At 44.5% G+C, this 24,292-nt stretch overlaps 1 protein-coding gene across 1 annotated transcript; it reads right to left on the bottom strand.

Annotated features, from left to right (window-relative positions):
- SLC25A27 (solute carrier family 25 member 27) lies at positions 1 to 23,219 on the bottom strand. Its single transcript, XM_019520983.1, has 9 exons — positions 22,951 to 23,219; positions 20,846 to 21,022; positions 9,696 to 9,780; positions 7,421 to 7,543; positions 6,446 to 6,558; positions 5,661 to 5,745; positions 3,502 to 3,594; positions 2,911 to 3,013; positions 1 to 399 (listed from the first exon to the last, which is right to left on the bottom strand). Exons 1-9 carry the CDS (start codon positions 23,051 to 23,053, stop codon positions 328 to 330), a joined length of 954 nt encoding a protein of 317 aa, XP_019376528.1. The 5' UTR covers positions 23,054 to 23,219; the 3' UTR covers positions 1 to 327.
- Between the last annotated feature and the right edge of the window lie 1,073 nt (positions 23,220 to 24,292).

Below are 24,292 nucleotides of genomic sequence, written 5' to 3'. Positions count from 1 at the left end.
TGAATGACTGGAGTCCTTTATTTATCCAAAGAATACACACTGTGCAGCAGTACATCTCCCAGCATGGCTGATGTTTACTACCAAGTGAAGCAGCATTTTTTCCCGTAATGGACACTTGCTCTACGGACCCACCAGTTTAGTTCACATACAGTCATCTGCCAAGCAGCAATCAGCACGTAGCATTAAATGACTACTAAAGGGGACTGATCTTGAGGTGTGATACTACTACCAGTTAATTTCTCTCTGGTGAAGTACTGTTAATTGGGGAGCTACTGGATTTGTAATTCTTCATCTGTTTTATGACTCAGGGCATGATTTCAAAAGATTTTAAAACGAACTAACTCCACAGATCCTTCTGATTTGTTCATAAGTGAGCCAGAACACCAATGACCACGGAGCCTGCAAAAGCAACCACAGACAGGATAAATGATAGAATAAAAGTTGTGTTTTTATGAAGAAGGATAAACAGTATTAAACTGTTTTTATCTAAGATAGATTATAAAGCCTTTTAGGGATGATGTCCGTATGTATTTTAAGTGGAGCCAGGAGCCTTGCCTGTAGTTAAGGTGACCTGATGCTTTTCATAAGACCCTCTTTTCAGTTTGACAACATTTAGGACCTTCCTTGTTTGGTGTTTGCTTCCAGCAGATTTTGTTTTTTGTGGGAAGGGAAGAGGAGGGGCGCGGGGAATAAGTCTTGAAAACAGCTGAACTATTTCTGCCTAAAATTTGGGGCAGATATCATTTTATCCATGTTAAAAAAATTCTTACAATTGTTCAGATGATAAGCTTTGAAGCAAAGGACAGCTATCTGGCAGTAACTGTGTCAGGGAGTGCCTTTTGATCTTTCTATCAGAAATGGCCCAAATTTGCCATTTGAAACAGGTCTACTAGCATATGCTAAGCCCCTGGATATTCCAACAGGACTGGACATGCTCTAACCCAGTGGTACTCTCACCTCTGGCCCACGAGGCCATGTCATCCTGCCTATGGAGCTCTCCTTGTGGTCAGAAATGTGGTGGTCGGGGAATGATAGCAGCATTAATTGCTGCTGGCCTGCAGCCATATTTCCAGACCCCATGGGCCAGATGATGTGAGCTGTGTGCTAGATCACGCAGGCACACAGCACCAGGCAGGAATGTGGCCAGATCCAGCATGCAGGACCAGGTCAGCACACCAAAATTTACCCTCAGACTGATCCCACATACTAACTCAGTGCTAGATCCAAGCTGCATACCAGCCCATTACTACTCATTTGCCTTGTGGAGCTAGAAGGCTGAATGCCGCTGCTCTAGCCTAGAGGCTAAGCAAGTCTCTTTACAACTGGCTGTTCCTACGAGGTGCTGCAAGTCACTGTGAGGCTGGGCACATGAACTGCCAGCAGGGAGACCCTTTCCTGTGCTCCCCTGACAGTAATTAAGCACCATGCAGGAAGAAGCTGTCTTATTTGAATGCAAAGGAGACAAGAACCTGACCTGAACCACAGAAGTAAAAAAAACAGATTCAGACAATAATGATGGTGGTAGAGAGTGCAAAACTGGGTGCCGAGGAAAGGAAGTAGAGAGAAACTGAAGAAAGCAAAGCAGTTATTTTGGAATGATAATGATAAGGTGTTTCCATGGATAGCTGTAGTCATTCAGCTATAGCTATATTAGTTACTTCCCCATGACACGTAATTTGAGATAAATGAAGGCAGTCAGGCACTTGCTGTACCAGCACAAAGTGCACCTCAGTCTTGACCTGCCACATCGCTCTCTTGAACAGAATATTGACAGTCACGTAGCCTGCAGGCACGTTTGGTGATGTGGATCTATCTAATGGGTTTATGTTGCCTGTCATCGAGGTATTTAATTAAAGAGATTATACTTTCACAATTAGTGGCATACCTTTTAAGCCCAGATGTAAAGGTAGAAGTGTGCTAATTCAATTCATCTAGAGAACATCAAGTTAGATTTAAGTCTTATGACATAGTATGCCATGTTAGTCTTTTGTAGGCCTCACTGGAGCATTGATCCATATATATACTATTCACCAAAGGCTTTACTAAAACATTGCTGCAAGTAGGCCTAGCCAGCAAACCTTAGTGATGTGTGAACTCCTCACATAAAGCCTGGCATGTGGGCCAGATGGGTATTCCTACCAAGAGATGGGATGGGATGGGATAGGAAGATGGTGGTACAAGGTACAGGATAGTCCAGTACCAGGATAAGGCTGGAATGGGAAACAAACCCCTGGTACAAGACTGTTTGAGATATTCAAGGTACAGATGGAATGCAATATGCAATTTGTTTTGATCATCATATAAAAGGAGAATTGGAAGTCAGGGGAACTATAGTGGCCTAGGGGAGGCTGCATGGTGTTGTGCCAACTCCCTTGTCACAGGTGCAAATACATTAACTCCTGGTCTGATATACTTGTTAAGCCAAAACATGTTAAGGCTGTGCTTGTAGACAATAAATCTGTCCAAATCTTTGCCACCAAGCTGAACCTCTGGTCATTCTTAAAGAGAAGATTGGTGTTAGAATCTCCTGGTTGCACTCCTATTGACACCATAGTTCTTGAGACTTCAACACGGATGACACATGAAAACCACCCAATGACCAGTCTCTCTCACCAAGTTAGTCTCTAAAGTGCCCCGCCCCCCTCTGCCTGACACAGTAGATGTAAGAAAGGACAACAAAACAGGCACTTCAGTGTCAGAACTGCTGGAAAAAGTTCCATGCTAGTCCAGGTTCTAGGATTTGATTCTGCAAGATGTTGAGAACCTCTAACAAAACTGCCAATGAACTAAAGCTCCTAATGAAAGTACTTGGTACCTGTCAGGATAAGGTCTTAGTGTATGGAAAGAACTTTCAGAGTTTGTCATACAGAGTTATACAACTATAAGCAGATAACTGCAAATAACATTTACCATTCGCATCCAGGTTGGTATGAAGCCTTTGTAAAGAGACATAAATCCTTCACCTTGTATTGTTCGAATCAAGCAGTCTGTAGAGGACTTATAGAGTAAGCCTCTAGCAAGGAGAAACAGAAATAAAGCAAAGGTTACAAATACAAAAAGCAGACAGCATTAAATGACTGTTAGCCCTCTCTACCCCTTGTAGCCCTCCTCCTCTCCTCCCTGCAACTACAAGCAATTTTTATAACTTCAATGAATGGTTAAATTTAAAAATAAGATCCCAGCCATATATATCTCTATATATCTATAGATAGATGTAGATATATATCTATAGATAGATATCTCCACCATAATCAATTACATTTAATCAGCAATGAATTCATTCCAGTAAATAAAAAGTCTGTTAGGATAGTTATGGACTATCCCTACCAAAAAGCTTTTATATGCACAAGAAGCCACCAAAGCAATCAGAAAAAATGTCAAGTAGAGAACTGATCCAAATCCCAATTAATAAGAACCTTTCACTTGATTTCATGGTGGGGGGAAATTTGGACCTCAAATTACCGCTGAGGTCAAGAAACATCCTCTCGGAAAGATCCGTACCTTCCCACTTCATCTCTTGGCTGGTTCATTATCCTGGTTTTGACTACATCGGCAGGAGTTCCCAGAATAGCAGCTACCAGGCCAGAACATCCACTATCAACAAAAATGGTATGGGAAGAATCCACATGTACACACATGCACAGCGCACATAGATATGCCACCTCCATTCAGCCACTGGGAACTCAGTTACAAGAATAAGATGTTTTAGGATTGTTGTCTTTAAACCACAAGTACAATTCCTCATAATTCTTAGATAATTTGAAAAATCCATGATCAATTTGTAGCTGAAAAATATACCCTGAAAAGTTATGAAATCTCCATCCTTGGAAGTTTTAAAGAGCAGGGTAGACAGACACTAGACTGAAATGATTTAGTCAGGGACTATTTTGCTTTCAGCTGGAGGCTGAATTAGATGACCTACTGAGGTCCCTTTCAGCTCTACTTTTCTATTATTCTGTGATGAATTAACATGGATTTCTCACTCAGGACAAAACCAGCAGAAATTGTCCCAGGCCTGTCTCTTCAAATCTCTCCTCAGCAGTAGTTGCCCTTGGTACAGTCCTTAAAATACAGCTGGAAATTCTGCAGGCTTTTGTAGTGTGGTCCACGCCTATAGGACTTCATGTAGAAATGCATGCTCTTGTACAAAAGGAAATAGAAATGCTGTAAAAAAATCATGCTTTAATGGTTCTATAGAATGAAAAATACATGCCAAAGGACAGTAATTCATAAGGACAGTATTTCTTAGTGTGTCAGAAGACAAATGAATAGAACAGAGTAGATGGGATACTGAAAGGCATCCAGTATAAATTAGCATAGTTACACTGACTAATGGAGTTATGCTGATTGATACCAGCAGGATTCTGGCCCATTGCTTACAACTCCCAGAAGCACAACCAATCCCAGAGTTCAGGGTAATTAATTCTGGATGTGTTTGAGTGGTGCAATCAAAGTAACCATGGCAGTGACTGGAAAGCACAAGAGATTATATATATATTATTAGAACAATGGTCTGTTTAGCTAGGGCCCAGTTTGACAGAATCAGGTACTATAGAAGAAGATATAAAAGAGTCATAATAGACCAAAAATAGGGGAGAGACAAAGTTTCTCTTTCATTCCTGGACTGGTTATTGACTTATATGCTGAAGCATAAGGGCTGATATCCCTCTCTTTTACTGACTGGCAAAAATAAAACTAGACAGGGACAAAACACTAGAAAAATCTAGGGAAGGAAAAAATCTGTGCAGAGATGAGGTCACAGATTACCAGGCCCTATGTTTTGCTGCTGTAAACTGGCATAACCTCATTGAAGTTATGGCACTTTTCACCAGCTGCAGATCGGGCTCCAAATTGTGTCAGAGCTGAGAAGCGGGGGGAAGGGACAGTTTAAGGGCTGATGTCTGCTCCTATTCCAGCTCCTTGAGGGCAGAACATTGTGTTTATATGATCAGAGAATTTGAGGTTTTTACTAGTCTGCTCTGTAATAATTTAAATAATGCCTTTCAGGCTCAGATCAAGGATGGGTGGAACTGATACTGAACCGAAATGGATACTGAACTAAGACTGGGTATTTAATAACTTAAGTGTCATCTAGCACTTTCATCTGTCAGTCTTGAAGTATAATTCTCTCTCTTTACAGCATGGGTAAATGAAACAAAGTAGAAAAGCATCTTATCCCAGAATTACATAGCAAGTCAGTGACAGACCTGGACCTATGTATAGAAGCCATTTCTCTGTACTCTCAGTCGTATTTACCAGAGCAAGGCTGCCTCCAAAGAAGCAGTAATTGGAAGACAAAGAGACAGCAATGTAATTGCCCTAAAAACACTCAATAATTAGCCTGAGGTTAATACTTTATGAATTCATTGCCAGCTTAATACAGCAGCAAAGTACTCCTAGTATGGATGCAGCAACAAAGCAGTAGTCCTTTGTACCTGCATAAAAAGCCCCCCCAAAATGAAACAAACTACTGTAAAAGTGCAGTTTGGTTGATGTAGCTCTATGTGCATCAGGGGCTTTGGCTGCCCCACATGGGTCACTCAGAGATTGCACCTCTTCACACTTGTGACTGAGACAGCCATGCCAACAAACACTGGTAGTATAGCCACAGGCTGAGAATTGTCTTGTTCAGTGTGTGAGGGGAGAATAAAAGCAGATACCTGGCTATGCTGTGAGTCACGCTGTTGTCATGAAGTGGTGTGTTCCGTAGTAGGAAGTGTTTCACTGAATCATAAGTGGTCAGATCTACAATGGATATCAGAGAAAACAAGCATGATGAAAAGTTGTATGGTATCAGGGTTCGTTATCAATTTAGGAGATAAAGACCTGGGACTAACTCCACTGACTAGATGAGTACCGCTGTTCTGGCAGGCACTCTGCTCCCCTTTCCAATTGCCATCAGCTTCATTTACAGCTTTCTCTCCATTTCTCCCCACCTGTATCATAAAGACAGGTGAGTGTGCATACACTCTACTGTGTAATCTTCTCTCCACTCCAAAACCACATCTCCCCCTTCCTGCTTAACCTTAATCCACATTACACTGATAAGATTACTATTTTTCCTTTCTGTAACTTTTCATTGATTTGTTATCCTCATTTTGGATAAAGTGATAGTTGGTGAGTATGCAGGAGTCTAAGTTGGCTTACCTGTTGGAGAGTTGGAAGGAGATACAAGGTAAAGCATCTAGAATTTAAATGAAAATCAGCAGTCTGATAGAAACTTAATGGGAGACTTCAGAATATATCCCAGGAGTCCTGAACTTAAATGTGATGCTCTGCTGTACTGAATCATGCTGACTTTTTTGACCTTTTATATTCATCTTCAAGCCAAATGTGTATGATGCTAGAAGTTATATACTGGCTGACAGATGTAAATACATCCAGTCTTGGAGGAGTAAAAGAAGACTGCCACACAAGGACCTCAGGATTGGGCTAATGCATTTACCTCCCATGTTTACAAGAGCAGCTCTTTGGACATTTGGCACCCATCCTGCCCATAGGCCCCGTATTCCTCCCTCAGACAGGATCTTCACAAATGCATGGTGCACACCACGAAATCTAGAACAGGAACAACACCATACAGCATTTTTCTGTAGCATCTCACAGGTCTTTAGAATAATTAATTTAACAAGCAAATAGAAAATCTGGTGAAGGGCAAACGTACGGTATGCGGTCCATGTTCTAGGGCAGGGTTGGCCATCCTGCCACAAGTGGCATTGGTAGTCTCTGCATGTAGCGCATGGCAGAGGCGGGAGGCAACAGGCAGCACAGCAGAAAGCAGTGGGCAGAAAGCAAAACAGCAAATTGGGCAGGGAGCATAGGAAAGGAAGCATAAAGCTGAACAGAAGCCCACCTGCCAAAAACGTTGCCCCCACTGTTCTAGCGGGGCTTCCTGTGCTTTCTCCAGCCCCTATCAGTTGTGTTGTTTGTTCACTTTTAAATTTTCATGGGAATCTGTGCACTAGAGAAAGAGTATTGAACAGACAAGCTATGGAGACTGAAATCCTCCAACTACACTGAAAAGAGATACAGCATCTATTGACTTGATTTGAACACATGACCTCCAGACAAATATATACATGTAATATTATCAGTCCAGGCTCCTTTTAGTGAGCTGAACTTGATAGAAAAGATGAGAAAGACCTCTGATAGTTAAGCATCATTTATTACATCCGCACATGTATCTGGAAAAAGGGCTTGTACAAGGTCTCAAACACCTCTCTCTTGAGTCATTTAAGGTCCACATGGAGTTTTGCTCCTCTCTGAGGAGAAAATACTCAAACAGTAACGTACGTGTAATTTAGGTTCAAGTGTACATGGACATGGTTTTAAAAGTCTGTCCCACACCATATGACAATTAGCAATGCCAAAAGAATTACCAGAGATGATAAACAAAATGCCAGTTTAAATGAGAACTCACCGTGATGGTTTCCCTTCTAGCCTTCTTCTTCCTTCCATCTGCATCTGGACCTTCACCAGATCAGTTGGACTGGCAAAAAACTGACCAAGGGCACCCGCTGTCATCCCTCCAACTACAGCTTTCCTATGCAATAGTAATGAAAGCCACCATTTCAGTTACCCTCCAGAATACACACACAATATGAACTCTGACATCACAATGCTTGTTTTCACAGGGGGAATTAATGTCTAACTAATGATTTCTGTGGCATCCTCCAGGTGAGATGAAAAATTTTAAATAACCACTAATAGTTTTGACAGCCAGAACTGAATTAACGACTGCAGCATCCACAGGTGGGTTGGTATGATCACTAACATTCAGGCCACTTTTCCTCAAAGTGTTAAAGGTGGCTTGAGAATAAAGCGTTTAATATGTATCCCCAAGTCATGCTGGTTGCATTTACTAACCATACAGACCTTCAGTGGAAGGCCAAGACAGCCAGAGGTTAATTTCTTTTCCTTTAATCCCAATCTCCTCTAACGGGTTCTTCTAGCTACATGGAAAGTAACTGGAAACAAATCCTTTTTAAAGCAACCAAAAATGTAGACAATACTGGGGTTTGGGAGCCATCTTTTTGGCAATCCTTCCTCACTCCATTCCAGGTGTTGTTACTTTCATTCTGACAATACCTGTATAACTGAGAGCAAGTAGGTATGCAGGTCATGATGCTGAGAGAAGCATTCAGCATGTTCAATGCTTCAATATGGATCAAGAAGATCCATCAGACTTGTGAGTGTCTGGATCTAGTTCCATTGTGAAATCCCCCAGCATGCCGCAGTTTGCCATGTCCACAGAGCTGCAGCATGTGGTACTTTTTAGCACAGAGAGTTCCCTTTCCAGTGTTTCTCTGAAGGGGAAAAAAGTTCACAGCAATAATTACACTTGCCAAAAGAAGCTGTTTTCTGAAGTAGAGAAGAATAAAAATCCTTTCAAAAATTACTTTCCATTGGCACATTGTTACTTGACTAGATTCACTTTCTGTTTTTCCTTTTTCAGGATTTTCTGTAGTGCTTATTCAAACCAATTTGGGGTATATCTGTATAAAGGCAAAGCTATGCTAAAACACACTACACCCATTCCCGTTTCCAACATAGCCACTAAGTAGCCACAATTGTTCTGGCTTGCAAACAAGTTCATAAAGAGCAGGCCCAGTGTCCCATACACAGCATTTAGGTTTCCATCACAAGAGGAGACTATTTCATTTTAAAAACACCACTTTTCACTTAAGTTTTAAACAAAGTGTGCTTTACCCACATATGAAGAACATTTTTTCCAACTTAAAATTTTGATCTAAGGTTGGAATAAATGTTTGACTGAAGAAAAAATATTTGTATAAAGAGCCTGAATAGTACACATTTATAATAGAGGGATTCATTGATGATTGCTGACTTTTGCTTACTGGCAGATATCAGTGAAATCCAATTTGTGCCTGGAGCCAATGCAGGGACTATGTGCCCATTAATGCCTTATAAATGGTACCTGAGTGTTGCATAACACATGGGTTATGGCCCCCTCCACATGGGTTGCTTTCACTTGTGGTCTTGACTGCAAAGATTTCAGTTAAACACATCTTTAGACCAATTTACTAAAGCTGCTAGAAGCTACCTGTATGCACACTTACTTCAATTTTACTTAAATCGGTTCCCAGACAGTGCATTGGAAGGGATCTCAAGTGTCATCTAATCCACCCTCTTGCACAAATATAACATTAATAATTCCAGACTGTCTCAGACAGATATCTATCCAACATCTTCTTGAAAACCTCCAATGACAGAGATTCCACTGCAGCTTTTATTCCATCGTCCCATTCTTCTTACTGTTAAAAAGTTTTTCCTGAGATTTAGATTAAATCTACTTTGTTGCATTGCCTCATGCCCCAGTCTGTGGCTAGAGAAAAGTGGTTCCTCCTCTTCTGTGTGGCAGCCTTTCAAATATATTTGAAAGCTGATGTCCCCTCTTAGTCTCCTTTCCTCTAGACAATCTATATGTATTTCTCTCAACTTCTCCTTGTATGGCTTGCAATCCAATTTACTGACTAGCTACACCAAAGAAAGGTGCTCTTAACTGGAATAATAAACTGGGTTAGTAACATCAGTTTAAATTCAACACCTCAGGTTAAACCAATGTGCAACTCTCTTCTGTAGGTGAACTATGAAAGGAAACCCTTTTCAGGGCTCAAAGACCTGGTATTAAAAAAAAAAAAGAACCCCAAGAATAAGTAGTAAAACAGAGTTACCAAAGAGGAAAGCTTTCATCTTCAGCTCTGCCAAGAACAGAGTCACGAATATGTTCATAAGCAACCATCCGTACTCCACTGTATACTATAGAAAAACATGTAGAAGAGAGAGGTTTAAGACATTCATTTTTTTGTTTATACATGGAAAAATACAGAGTTCTGCAACATGCAATCAGGCTCTGATCTTCACTGTATTACCATAGTAGCCAAGTGGCTTACACAGCCGAGAAAGGCAGGCAGAAGAGATTGAGCAGAGCCTTTAACCAAGATCTTTTTGATCTAAAGGAGCCTTTCACCAAGCTGTTTCTTGCAGCAAACACAAGATATGCCAACATTTATAAAACTGTGTACTTCACCAGCCATCTCATTGGCACTCTAAGATTGTTCAACTTCTAGGAGACTACCTATTAAAGAAACCTCTGCCTTCCCTCCAACAGGTTTCATCCCTTTGAGATTTGCTGCTGTAGAAGACACAAAGAAATTACCTTTGTTTTCCCCCAAGTGAATCTAATGAGGAGAGGCCAAATATCAAATATGCTGTCACTAATTTCACAGGTAGCTAGCATGCATTCAGCGAAGAATCTCTTTTCAGTCTCTGCCTTCATTAAAGGTGAAATTAACAATGTACAAAATCATATACAGAACTGTGTCAAACAAGATAAGAGGGCTTTTCCTGACCAAATGGTGAATTTTGGACAGCGGAGATTACGAATTTTCAAATTAAGTCAAATTTAACAGGACACCTTGAGACCAGATTACAATACACAGTACAATAAATCTTTTTCTTCTCTTCCCCATACCTCTCTCTATTTAAGCCAATAAGTACATTTCATTGTGGTTAATAAATGAACACGTATAACTGATCACTGAAAACATTGTGGAGTAGAACAGCCTTGATCACATACACAGAAATAGATATACGTGTAAATACAGACATTAGAGGTGCACCGATACATCAGTCCTATATTGGATCGGCAAATTGAGAGTATCATCAATTGGCTTTTATTGGCTCACGTGGCCAATAAATGCTGCGTGCATGTGCATAGCCACAGCATGCGCATGGCCTGGAGCGCAGCCCGGCAGCGTGGAGACCAGCATTGGGGAAGGGGTGTGGGGGGATCAAGGCAGATCAAGGCCCCCGTGGTGTGGGAGGGAGTGGGGCTGGAGCTGGGACAGGGGAGGGGCAGGGGCAGATGCTGCCCAGCTGGGGCGAGGTAGGGCAGGGCGGGGCATGGGATGGAGCTGTGAATGGCTCGTCCATGGGGCAGGAGGGAGGGGCTGCTCTTGTTGCTACACGTGCCCCAAGAGGGCATGAGGGGCTTGTGCCCCCAGAGCTGTATTCAGGGCGGGCTGCCACTGCGGGCTGGGGCCAGGGCTGCACTGAGCTCTTCTGAGTATGGGGCTGGCCCAGGCTGTGCTCGGGGCGGGCAGTGGCGGTGCTGGGAAGGGGGCTATGGCAAATTCTGGGATGACTGCAGCCCCCCAGTAGTCCTGCTCCCAGCACTGCGGCCGACTGCCTGAGCCCAGCCCAGCTCAACCCCCCTGCCAGGAAGCGCCCGGCACAGCCTTGGCCCCAGTATGCAGTGGTAGCCCACTCTCATCCTGTGCGCAGATCTGGGGGCACACATCCCCCATGCCCTCCCAAAGTGCGTGCAGTGGCAGGAGCTGCTCTCCTCCACCCCGCCCCCTGGACGAGCTGCTTGCAGCTCTGTCCCATGCCCCAGCCTGCCCCGGCTGCACCTGCCCCAGCCCCACTCCTGCCCTCACCGCGGAGGCTTCAATCTGCACCCCCCATGCCTTTTCCCTCCCCCCAGCCCTTCCCCCAAAACAGACTCACCAGCCCACTGCTGGTCTCCACACTGCCGGGCTGCATATTGACTATCAGATTGGTATCAGCTGATATGGCTCGTTAAAAATCGGCCATCGGTATTGGCCCAAAAAAATCTCTATCAGTGCATCCCTAACAGATACAGATATTAGCAAATCCTTGCAGTCAAGGATGATTGTCTTCCATGACTGCCTTATCTGTGGGTCCAAAGATGGCTGACGAGGCCGATCCAGGATTGACAGACTCTGTTGCAACTCAGGCACGTGTCTCTATGCAGGGTGGGTATCCCTGGATTCTGGATTCGATCCACAACATGCTGTTTCTGCTGCTCCTACTTTTCCATCTTCTGTTGTCATTATAAGGTTTCAAAGTACTGAGATCCTTGCAGCAGACTCTTTCTCCATTTCAGGTGGTCCACGGTGATAGTCTCCTACAAGCTGATGTTGATGATACATTTTTTCAAGTTGGCCCTGAGGACATCCTAAAGCTCTTCCTCTGCCATCCTCTTCAGTGTACACCTTGACTGAGCTAAGAGAATAAGACTTGCTTCAGGAGTCTGGAACTGGACATCTGGGTAATGTGGCCAACACAGTGAAGTTGATGTTGGATGATTACTGTCTCATGGTGTTTGCTTTCAAAAGGACACAAATGTTGGTGCATCTGTCTTCCCACTGGATTCGAAGGATCTTTCACAGGCAGCATTGATGATACTTCTCCAGCAACTTGAGGTGTCTCCTGTATGTTGTCTATGTCTCATCTCTGTACAGTAAAGTGGGGATCATGACTGCTTGATAAGCCATGAGTTGGTTTCAGGTCTGATGTTGTGATATTCAAACACCCATTTCCTCAGGCGTCTGAAGGCTGCACTTGCATTTTTAAGGCAATCTTGGATTTCTTCATTAATGTCAGCTTCCTGTGAGAAATGACTTCCAAGGGATGGGAAATACTCAATGTTTTCCAGTCTCACCTCAAATCTGAATTACCAGAGTTGGGGACTGCTCATTAAGAGCTTGTTTATGGACAACCTTAATCTTCAGAATGTTAAGCATCAGTCCCATTTTCTTGTATGCTTCAGTATGCCGTTCATTAGCAGAAAATACAATCTGTATTTCTGTTCCAATATAGCTTTTGACAAATACTCAGTTTGAGCAGATAACAAATGGTCAAAGTGCCTTGGCCTCTCCAGTTTTGATCTTGCATGCTCATTATGCACATCCTTAGCAATCTGACTTACTTTCCACTTCTTTGGACAATTCCTTGCTGAATTTCTGGTTGTTTGAGAACAATTTAGCCAAGTTCACCCTTTCCTTTGCATTGGGCTATTTGTACCTATGTCTGTAAATATCGTTTCTTCAAGAAATTGCCATTTCTTTTGAAGATCTTTCTTCTATAGTCTTGCTTCCTATAGAATCTTATCTACCAATTATCTACCAGAATTTAGGCCTGCTTTCTTGAAAATCATTGCCTTTATTCTACTGTTCTCCCACCTTCCCTTCCAAAGGATCATGGACTATCATTTCATAATCACTGTTAACCCAACATGCCTTCCATCTTTTTCTTGTCAACGAATATTGCCTTATTAGTGGGTGCATCTACACATGTGCATTTTATGCACAGTAACTGAAATTTCTGCATGATACAGGTGTGTGTCTACACATGCAGGCCCAAACTGCACAGTAAATATGGTGACTTATCCTCACTTGAGTGTAAATTTGATACCTGCATTGTGCAGGTATCAAATCTACACCCAATTAATTGCTGCACAGTAATGCACATGTAGATACCTTACTGCATAGTAACACTGTGTGTGTGGACTGACATGGGACTACCTTTAGTCCCATGTCAGTCCACACACAGCATTAATGCACTTTAACACCTGTATGTATAGACGCCAGCCTATTCCCGCTTTCTGCACAATAGCTTACTGAACAGTAAATTTAAAGTGACGTAAATGCACATGCAGATATGGCGAGTCACAATCAAATCTAGAAGAACCTCTCCAGTAGTTTTCTCCACCTTCTGTATCAAAAAGTTGTTCTCAACATACCTCAAACTCATAAGGCTGTCTGTCTTGCTAAGTTATTTTCCCAAGTGTCTTGAGTATTTCACATATACCATAAACATACATATACTTTTGTCTGATCCCCAGCACATCAGAGCAGATTTGATTAATGGAGTCTGCTCTGCATGGGAACTGGTGCGCCCAGTGCTGCATTGCATGCATTTGTATAAACAGCAAAATACATGTCAGTGCTGAGAAAATGGTGGCGGTGTGCTTTTGAAATAAAACACCTTTGATGTGTTTTAGTTCAAAAGTGCACTGCCACCATTTTCCCAGCTCTGACATTCATTTGCCATTTATACAAACGTGTATGCCACAGCACTGGGCACTTTTAAAAGTGCCCGGCACTGCAGTGCAAGCATGTCTACAAATGCCCCAAGTTCTGTGCTCTGGATTATTTTGTTAGTTGATTAAAAAAAAACACAACATTCATCCCCCTAATGTGTATGGAACCCAGCAGGGGAACAAGATCTGAGCATTTATGAGTCCATTCACTTTGTGCTGCAGCATACAGAAGTCCCTACATAATTTACAGTCTTTTATACCCACCCTCAGTGTTCCTGGTTACATGAAAGCAATATCTATGATGATTTTCAGTGCTTAGAGAATCTGGACAAAACCTTCTGAAGATTATCCTATCCTCATAAAAGCGTAGTTCACTAGTGAGAAAGCAAGGTAAAAAGCTTCATTATACTGATAGCAGCAGATCCTTTAAAAGGCTCCCTGGAAATAAACAGTGCTGCTAAAAGAGTGTGAAGCTAATCATGAGAACTGTGTGCAACAACCTCAGGCACTTCGGAACAAAGAAAGCACTGCAGCTCAGAGTGAGGCTGGGGAGAGGGGGTACTTGAAAAAACTGAGAATATTCACAGGAAACATAAATACAAGTACCTGACACATTCAGAGAAAATGCATGCACCAGAACTGAATATTTATAGACCAGCAGCAGCAGCAAACATTTGGAGATGCTATATTCATTGCATCCAAGCATAGACAACCCAGGCCAGAAGCCTACTACAGCTTTCCAAAAAGCAGCATTGTTCAACATAGGTGTTTCCAGCCCCAATACATTCAGGCTAAGGAAGAAGCTCCAAAAGGCACCCAGTATAAATGGAATTTAGGAAATTGTCCTGAACTCTTACAATCCACATGGTAATCTTCAGGCAGAAAGGTTTAAATCAGGAGTTATCAACCTTTTTAGGCTCAAGGCACCCTCAAAAAAACACAAACGTGTTGCTTTCACTCATTTTTTTTACTATGGAAAAATAATAGAGCAATTCTTCTGTTGCAAAGAGCTCAGAAAGACCAAAACAGGTCAGCTTGTTTTTAACACTATGGATTCCTATTTGAAATTTCCAGATTTATTTTCTGACTCACATGTTTGCACACCTAACAGAGCTAATATTGAGCCACACTCTGTGGTACCCTTTGAAAGGATCTCATAGCACCCTAATTGAGCATCACTGGTTTAAACAAACTTCTGCATATGGCAGACCTCATATGTTTAAATTGGAAATCCAGGTAGGCTAGCACATTACTTTTTAGATTTATACCTCCAATGACTTCACCTACATCTATAGATATAGGCAATCAGATTGTGGCACCATTGATAGTCTTACTCAGATCAAAAATGGAAGAGGGAGCAGCGATGCTGAAATACATATTTCTTATGGAGCAGGTCCTCAAGGAATGCATTTTTAAGCACTTGGAGGAGAAGAAGGTGATTAGGAGGAGTCAGCATGGATTCACCAGCAGCAAGTCATGCCTGACCAACCTGATTGCCTTCTGTGATGGGATGACTGGCTCTGTGGATGTGGGGAAACTGGTAGATTTGGTGTTCCTTGATTTTAGCAAGGCTTTTGATATGGTTTCCCACAACATTCTCTTAGGCAAGCTAAGGAAGTACAGGCTGGATGAATGGACTAAGATGGATAAAAAACTGGCTAGAGCATCAGGCTCAGAGAGTACTAATCAATGGCTCAATGTCTAGTTGGCAGCTGGTATCAAGTGGAGTGCCCCAGGGGCCAGTTTTGTTCAATGTCTTCATCAATGACCTGGAAGACGGCATAGAGCAAGTTTGCAGATGACACCAAGCTGGGGGGCAATAGTAGATACACTGGAGGGTAGGGCTCGGATTCAGAGAGACCGAGACAAATTGGAGGACTAAGCCAAAAGGAATCTCATGAGGTTCAACAAGGACAAGTGCAAAGTCCTGCACTTAGGATGGAACAAGAACTGGTACAGGCTGGGGGCTGACTGGCTGGGCAGCAGCTCTGCAGAAAAGGGCCTGGGGGTCACAGTGGACAATAAGCTGAATATGTATGAGCCAGCAGTGTGCCCTTGTTGCCTAGAAGGCTAATGGCATACTGGGCTGCATTGGTAGATGTGTTGCCAGCAGGTCAAGGAAGTGATTACTCCCCTCTGTTCAACACTGGTGAGGCCACGTCTGGAGTACTGTGTTCAATTTTGGATCCCCCACTACAGAAAAGATGTGGACAAATTGGAGAGAATCCAGTGGGGGGCAACAAAAATGGTGAGGGGACTGGGAGACATGACAAAAGACTGAGGGAACTGGGCTTATTTAGTCTAGAGAAGGAGAGACTGAGAGGGGACTTAATACCAGCCTTCAACTACCTGAAGTGAGGTTCAAAAGCTGATGGTGCTGGACTGTTCTCAGTGGTGGCAGATGACAGAACAAGGAGCAATGGGCTCAAGTTGCAGCAAGGGACGTTTAGGTTAGATATTAGGAAGAACTTTCTCACTAGGAGGGTAGTAAAGCACTGGAACAGGTTACCTAGAGAGGTAGTAGAAGCTCCACCCCTGGCAGTTTGCAAAACCCAGCTAGACAAAGATTTGGCCAGGATGAGCTAGTTGGGGATGGTCCTACTTGGAGCAGGAGTTGGACTAGATGTGACCTCCTGAGGTCCCTTCCAACCCTAACTTTCTATGATTCTCTGGCACCAGAGCTGGCTCTGTCAGCACTTTTGCCTTAATTTTCCCTTCTAATATTTCTCACACCTCTATCATATGCAACTTATCTACTTCACTACGAAGTGCCCCCTTGTGGAAGGGGCAATATTGTATGAGTACTAGCTTTGATATCCTCTACTCTGCTCTTCAAGAATTCCACTGGCTTTTCTCATGCCGAGTGCCGTTTCGCATGAGTATACTTAGGTCTAAAAAAAATTCTCAACACATCATCCATTTAGTCTACAACATGCACAGTGCCAAAGAGACACCCACTATCAGGGTCCTCTATCACTCTCAGCCCACTTCCTCAATCCCTCTTTTTTGGCAGTCACCCTAACCCAGTGGGTTCCAACATTTTTTTCATTTGCAGACCCCTAAAAATTTTTGAGTGGAAGTTCAGGCCCCTTCGAATTGTGTGAATTGTAAGTGTGGATATTCACATACTTTTGATTGATCATAGTCAACTGGCCAAGTTTGCTGACGACACCAAACTTTGGGGTAAAGCATTCACACCCAAAGACAGGAGGGCAATCCAGGCAGATCTTGACAAGCTCAGGAAATGAGAACCTGACGGTGTTCAACACTGAAAAATGCAAGGTTCTCCACCTTGGGAGGAAAAACCTGCAGCATCTTTACAGGCTCGGGAGTGCTACGCTGGTTAGCACTACAGATGAAAGGGACTTGGGGGTCATGATTGACCACAAGATGAACATGAGCCTTCAGTGTGATGCTGCAGCTAGTAAATCAGGCAAAACGCTGGCTTGTATCCATAGATGCTTCTCAAGCAAATCCCGGGATGTCATTCTCCCCTTGTACTCAGCCCTGGTGAGGCTGCAGCTGGAGTACTGCATCCAGTTTTGGGCTCCACAATTCAAAAAGGATGTGGAGAAGCTTGAGAGAGTCCAGAGAAGAGCCACGCACATGATCAGAGGTCAGGAAAACAGACCTTATGATGAGAGGCTGAGAGCCATGGGGCTCTTCAGCCTGGAAAAGCGGAGGCTCAGGGGTGATCTGGTGGCCACCTATAAGTTTATAAGGGGTGTTCACCAGGATCTGGGGGAACGTTTGTTCACCAGAGCACCCCAAGGGATGACAAGATTGATGTGTCACAAACTCCGCCGCAACTGATTCAGGCTGGCCATAAGAAAGAACTTCTTTACTGTCCGTGCCCCCAAGGTTTGGAATAGACTGCCACCGGAGGTGGTTCAAGCACCTACTTTGAACGCCTTCAAGACACATTTGGATGCTTATCTTGCTGGGATCCTATGATCCCTGCTGACTTCCTAACCCTGGGGCAGGGGGCTGGACTCAATGATCCTCTGGGGTCCCTTCCAGCCCAAATGTCTATGAAATCTATAAAATCTTTCATGGGCCCCTTAGACACAGTCTGCAGTTCCCCATCACAGGTTGGAAACCACTGCCTTAACCCTTTCCTTTCCCTCCCAACAGGAACACATCAGTTGCTCTACTGGGAGACTTTTCCTCTCTAGGAGAGAGTCTACTATTGTCTTTACCCTGTTTATTCTCTGCCTTGGGCTGTTCGCAGACAACTCCCTGTACGGAGTTGCTAACCTCATCCTTCTTTGACCTTCCAGTTCTACGAGCAAGCTCAGCAAATAAACCATTCTACTGATGTCCTGTCTTCAGCCACCTTCAGCTCCAGCTCAGCAGACAAACCCCTCTGCTACTTTTCTAGCTCTCAGCTCTCTTCTGGCCTGCTCAGGAAAGGAAGCAAACCAACCAGCCTGCCAACCAAATCCACCATCTCTAAGGACCCTTTTAAGAACCTTCCAGCAAATCTCAACGGCCTTTTCTTGTTCCTTTAATTAGCCCTACTCATCTAATGAGATCCAGATGAGAAGCACCTGTTCTGTCACAGGGGCACCGAATCCACTTTGCTTTAGGGGCCAGCCATCCTCTCCCTGAAGTGCTGGGTAATTGAAAATATTTAATTAGAGGATCTGATGACAAACTAGCATTTGTGATACAGATGTTAGTATCAGAACTAGACTGGACTGGCAGGTGCTTCCCTTGCTGGATGCTGCAGCATAGATTTGATGGTTTCATCAGTCACCTTCAGTTCTTGGTTCAGGAGCTTTTGGTAGTGCTCCTTGCAGCAGTTTTTGACTGACTCGTTGTCTTTGAGGAGTGTACTGCCACCTTCAGATCTAAGCAGGGTGAGTCTGCAAGAGCTTGGTCCACGCATAACCTTGACTGCACTGAAGAAGCTCTGCATGTTATGGCTGTCAACAAATTATTGGATGTGTTCCACCCTCTCTTCCCACCATTTATTTTTTTGATTTCTCAGATCTTTCTCTGGGCTGCTGCTTCTGACTGGGTGTAGGTTGGTTTTGCCAGTCACAGAAAGCTTTTCTCTTCCGATCAAGAAGGGCTTTGATCTCAGCATTGTTTTCATCAAACCAGTCCCGACGGCATCAGGTGATGAAGCCAATTGATTCCATCCAAGCCTTGTGGATGGTCTCCTTTAGAGCTTGCCAATCCTCCTCAACACAAGCGTTATCATTTTCAATCCTAAGATTGATGAGTTTCTTGCTGAGATACATTTGGAGGATGTTGCAGTGTCTAGGGGACTAGAAGGCCCCGGGGGGTTAAACTGTGACACTGCTCCCACTTTCAGTAGCCTCAGTTATATGAATTCTACGGTTCTCCCACTGTGCCACAAACAGCTAGGCTGACTGCACTGGTGCAGCTACACAAAGGATAATAACTTGTTATATAACTACATACAGCCTATAAGTATATCAGGGGCATGCATCATGGCCTGGGGAAGCATCTATTTGCCAAAGTCCCCCAGGGGAGGACAAAAACCAAGGCGCACAAACTGATTGAAGATTGCATCAGACCAGACATAAAGAAAAACGTCTTTACAAGTTGAGTGCCGAAGGTTTGGAATAGTCTCCCCCAAGAGGTGGTAAAATCACCCACCCTGGCGATCTTCAAAAAACCATCTTGACGCCCACCTTGCTGGGGTCATCAGACTCCAGCAGTCTTCCTTGCCCAAGTGCGGGAGGGCTGGACCTGATGATCTGAAAGGTCCCTTCCAGCCCCTAACGTCTATGAAACTAGATGTGACAGTGTACAGGAATTGTGAATACCCCAGGATTGCTCTGACACTGCAGGCAGCACAGTCTGGTGGGGGATGGGATTCCCGGTCATGAGACGAGACCAGGAGCCCTATCCCAAGGAGCTCAGGCTCAGTCTTATGATCCAGCATTGCTCTACATTCCTCACCTGATGATTATAAGCCCCGTACAGTGGGGGTTCTGCAGGACCAGTGGTAGGGGTGATGGTAGTGACCACAGAGCTGCGAGGACTCATGAAAAAGGCTGTAAAGACTGCACTGAAATGACTGCTGGCCTGACTGTAGAGAAGCTTGCCTGGAGCAGCTGGGAAGCTTTGTGGGATTCCTAACTGGCAGCAATTGAGATGATTTCATGGAGCTGGACCAGGCAGCTGGTCTGAACATCTCTGGATTGGAGCAAACAGGTTAAAGACAGCCAGCCCCTGACAACCACCAAGGATATGTGAGGGTGGTATAATACAGACAGGCCTGAGCCAGCTTTAAAGTAGGTAGCTCGTATACCAGTAGCAGTCCAGGTACAGCAGTCAAACCACTCAAGTATCCACCCTGCTTCCTCTGCAAATTTTGCAACCTGTCTTGAGCTTCGTGCTACAGTGGCTAAACTAACACTATCCAAGTCAGCTCAGGTATGTCCCACAGTGCAATCTTATCAATGACTCCAATGTCGACATAGCGTGAGTCTAACTGGCATTGCGGGTGGGCTTCTGGTTAGGTGTGAATTGTGGCTTAAGAGTTCCTCCCCTCAGCAAGCCAAGCAATTACCTCAGGGTGACAAATATACTAGGTTTGGCTCACTTTAGGGTATGTAAACCTATATGTGGCAATCCTGATTTCTTTGTTTGCTTGGGTTTTCTCCCCCTCTTTCTTCCAATAAAAGGTGTTTGTGGCTCCGTGTTTGAAAGAACTTTGAATACATGCAAGTGGAGAACTACACCCTAAAAAGGGGACTAAGAAATTGTATTTTAATTTGTCAGAATCAGGAGTCAGAGTCTAGGGGCTGGCTTAGGATATGCTTTCACATATATTTTAGAAAATGACCCGGGGCAGATTGAACCAGCCCTTGCTGCTGCCACTGGCACAAGCAGGAGTGTTACAAACAGACATGGCCGGATCAGGGCACAGGATGGCAGGGGTGTGGGGCACTGAAAGCAACTTTCTAACTCCCTGCTATGGAACAAGTCACTCACCTATGTGTCTGTAGACTGCGGGTGTTGCTCCTTGCCAGAGTTTTAGCAAGCCTTCCTCTTGAACAATCCCTGCTGCAGTACGCAGCATGCCACGGTAAGGCGCAGCTTCATGACGATGCGTGGCAGCTTCACCTTGGATCTGCAGGCGAGTTTTTGTGAGGTCCAGGGGAAAGGTCACTAATGGGAGACAACGTGCAATAAAAATGAGCAAGGCCCTGCCCTACGAAACAAAAAGTTGCAGGTCGGCAGCACGTGCTTGGGGCACCACACTGTTAGCAGGTGCAGCCCTCCCTCTGGCAGAGCTTTGCTGACAGAAACAGGGGCAGGAGACATCATCTCCCAAGGGTACATAAGTTGCCTTTTGGGTCTATTGTGTTCTTTCTTAGACCTGCAGTCACGGTGTCTTTTCAACAAGTAGTAAAAATAAATCCGACACCCTTCATCTCATCCCATGCTATTTCCCTTCAAAACCCAGTTCTTTTCTTCCACCCCCTTTCTGAAAGAGTGAAGTTTGTTTCATGAAGCACCCAGTTTCTGCGAGACTTTGGTCTGTATTAATCCTACCTTGGTTTCTCTCTCTTATACACTGTGGGCAAGGCCGTGATGTGCATAATGTCGGTGCTGGAGAAGGAGGCCCATTAAAGCACCCATTACTTTTGTGGGGCCACCCTGCATTTGTAGCTTGTGCCCTAAGGCAGGGGTAGCCAACCTATAGCATAGGTGCCACAAGTAGCACGGGCAGCCTCTGTGTGTGGCACATGGCTGATTGGGGAGGAGACAGGCAACACAGTGGCAGATAGGGCAGGGAGCAGAAAGCAGAGCAGGCAGGGAAAGGGAATCAAAGTGGCACCTGGACAGAGTGTGGGGCTAATCTGTGGCCTGCCTACCAAAAATTTAGGCCCCTAGAGAGACAATATACACTACGGGGTCAGTAACATCTCACCCATATGCACTGTACAGATTAGCCTAGAATAGACAGGCCTTTGACTGACACTTGGTAATATGTCTGAGCACCCTGCTGATACAGAAGGAGAAGTAATCCACACTAACAGCAGGTTCACAGCCTATTATTTTCACCAGTGGAACAAGGCAGGGCTGGAGGGGAAGGGGGAGTTTACCTGAATTCCTTCCCTGAGTTGCTGTAGGGCCAGTACAGCCACTGACCAACTGTCCTCACCCCAAAGAAACTTGACAGCCGTTACACTGCTAGTGCCCTGACACCACCACTCATCATGCTGACCAGCTCTCGTCTTGCCATTTCCTTGCACTTTGCCATCTGTCTGCAATCGTGTTGTCTCTTGCCTTAGACTGTAAATTCTTTCGGGCAGTAACCACCTTTTGTTCTGTATTTGTACAATACCTAGCACACGGGGACCTTTGTCCATAACCCACCTATTATTATACAAATAATAATGTTTCAAAGACTAGCAAAACCAGAGTCAGTAATTAAATAATTTTTTTTTGCAAAAATCAAGTTGGTCTAGTAAGTCCTGATTGCTTTTTCCTTTAGTTTAGACCAATACAGCTGCAACCTGGATGCCTGTAGTCACTAGAGCACTGCACCTGGCTTGCTTGTCCAGTGTAATGGAAATTACACAGAGAGATGTTAGACAAATGTATTTCTGATCACAACACTACTGTGTTTGGGTCTCTCCGTCTTTCCGCCTCACATTTTGACTCCAGGTTATTGCATTCCTGTCTCGATAGGCAGATCTGCCATAACGGGAAACACCACTTTCCAAACAAGACTAGATTATTTTGGTCACCCGAACTAAACATAGGAGGCATGACAATGTGTGGCCTTTCACTACCATAGGGGATGGCACATTTTCCTTTTTTAATATTCTGGCAGAAACAGAAAAAGGTCTGTAAACCATGCACAACACGCCCCAGGTCCTGAATGCAGCCCTTCGGTCCCAGCTGCAAAAAGTTACGTCTGAAATGCCAAGGAGGGGGGCACATTTGCAAAGCTGTAAACTCCTGGAAGCAACGTGGAGAAGGGAGGGCATGCTGAAGCCAAGTGAAGCAGGGCAGGAGACTTCCAGGCACACCCCTCGCCCCCCATTAAATCACTCCCCCTTTAATAAAACCCCGGGGGTCAGTACCTAGTTCTGCCACAGCTGCTGCACAGGCTGAGAGCACGAACTTGCTGGATCGGGGCCATCTCTCTGGAAGAGGCAAACTCTTCTCTTCCTCTGGGGGTAACATTCAGCAGGGAGCACCCAGGCTAACCCCCCACCAAAGAAATGACCCCCCACACACGCACTCTAGTAGCAACAGGGCAGCCAGCTTCTGCACTGTCTGCGAGCCCCACTTCTGGGGGTCATTTTAATGCTCCAGAAGGAGAACCCCACGCGGCGGCCAGGGTGCGAGCGCTAAGTGCTCCTGCGGCTGCTCAGTGACGAGCACAGGCCTCCAACGGAGGTTTCTGGGAAGTGTAGTTTTCCATGTGCCGGCCACCAGCTCCTCCTCTGACCCTGTCCGGGCACAGCATTGCCAATTCATTCTGTTAGCAGGTATTACACGCACCCCAGGCCTATAAGAAACTGTGGGATTTGTCTAACAAACCATTTTGGAAACTTTTTATTTGCCTTCGGGAGCCAAACAGCACAAGCTGAGGCCTTGTAATGATTTGTTCGCTGTCTGGGTCAGGCGCACACAGGACTTCGGAAGAAAACGCCACTTTCTTTTGTCCTTGGAACAAGGTATTTAGCAGCGTTGTTGGAATCTGACGGGGCTACACTGTGGCCTCAGACTTCAAGCTCCAGGCTGACAGCTGTGCACCGTAGCACCCACACCACGCCAGCCCCCAAGCAGACTACGGGCATCACACAAGCACAGACAAAGAGAATACCTTCATGCACACAGCTTAGTCATGAAGCCTATTTTTTTCCCCAAGTGAAAACAGATTCTCATGACTCCAGAAGCTGCGGCTTCAATCAACATCCCAGACATGATGAGCTTGCTGATAAAGCCACAAGAGTTGGGAAGACTCAAAAGAGGAAAAAACTGAGATCTGAAAATTAGTTAGCAATAAAACACTGGTCTATATTGGCCTTTACTTCCATAGGTCTGGAAGTGTTTAACACAGATGGGGGAGCCTTCCAGTTCTTATTTTAAAGATGGGGAAATAAGGCATGGAGCGGATGAGTAAATTGTCCAAGATTACTGCAACAGACTATGACTTGGTTTTAATATTTCGGGTTTAAATGTGTTTATGCTACCATGATGTTAAATGCCTGTTTCCCTGAATAGCTTGCACACTGGGCAGGATGGGTTAATCGTGCTTGGAGATGGAGTTGTGGAGATTTGCCTAAATATTCAAGTCGGGGTTACAGGACATCAAGCAGCCCAGGTGAACTCCAGGCAAACACCTGAAGGCACTCTGGTGTTTCTGGTGCCAGGGGGAAACTCTTGAGACAAGAAGACAGTGCACAAGGAGACGGT

Source organism: Gavialis gangeticus, unplaced genomic scaffold (genome assembly GCF_001723915.1).
Source record: "Gavialis gangeticus isolate Ggan-Ray unplaced genomic scaffold, GavGan_comp1, whole genome shotgun sequence".
In the NCBI taxonomy this organism is placed as follows: domain Eukaryota; kingdom Metazoa; phylum Chordata; order Crocodylia; family Gavialidae; genus Gavialis; species Gavialis gangeticus.
This window is presented reverse-complemented; position numbering and strand designations above follow the sequence as displayed.

Coding starts and splice junctions, on each gene's coding strand:
- SLC25A27 (XM_019520983.1), bottom strand. CDS start 23,053: ATGTTACCCCCAGAGGAAGAGAAGAGTTTGCCTCTTCCAGAGAGATGG. Junction 7,544..9,695: donor GATGAAAGCTTTCCTCTTTG/GTAACTCTGTTT, acceptor ACTATTGCATAG/GAAAGCTGTAGTTGGAGGGA. Junction 400..2,910: donor TACCAACCTGGATGCGAATG/GTAAATGTTATT, acceptor TTGCTTTTGCAG/GCTCCGTGGTCATTGGTGTT.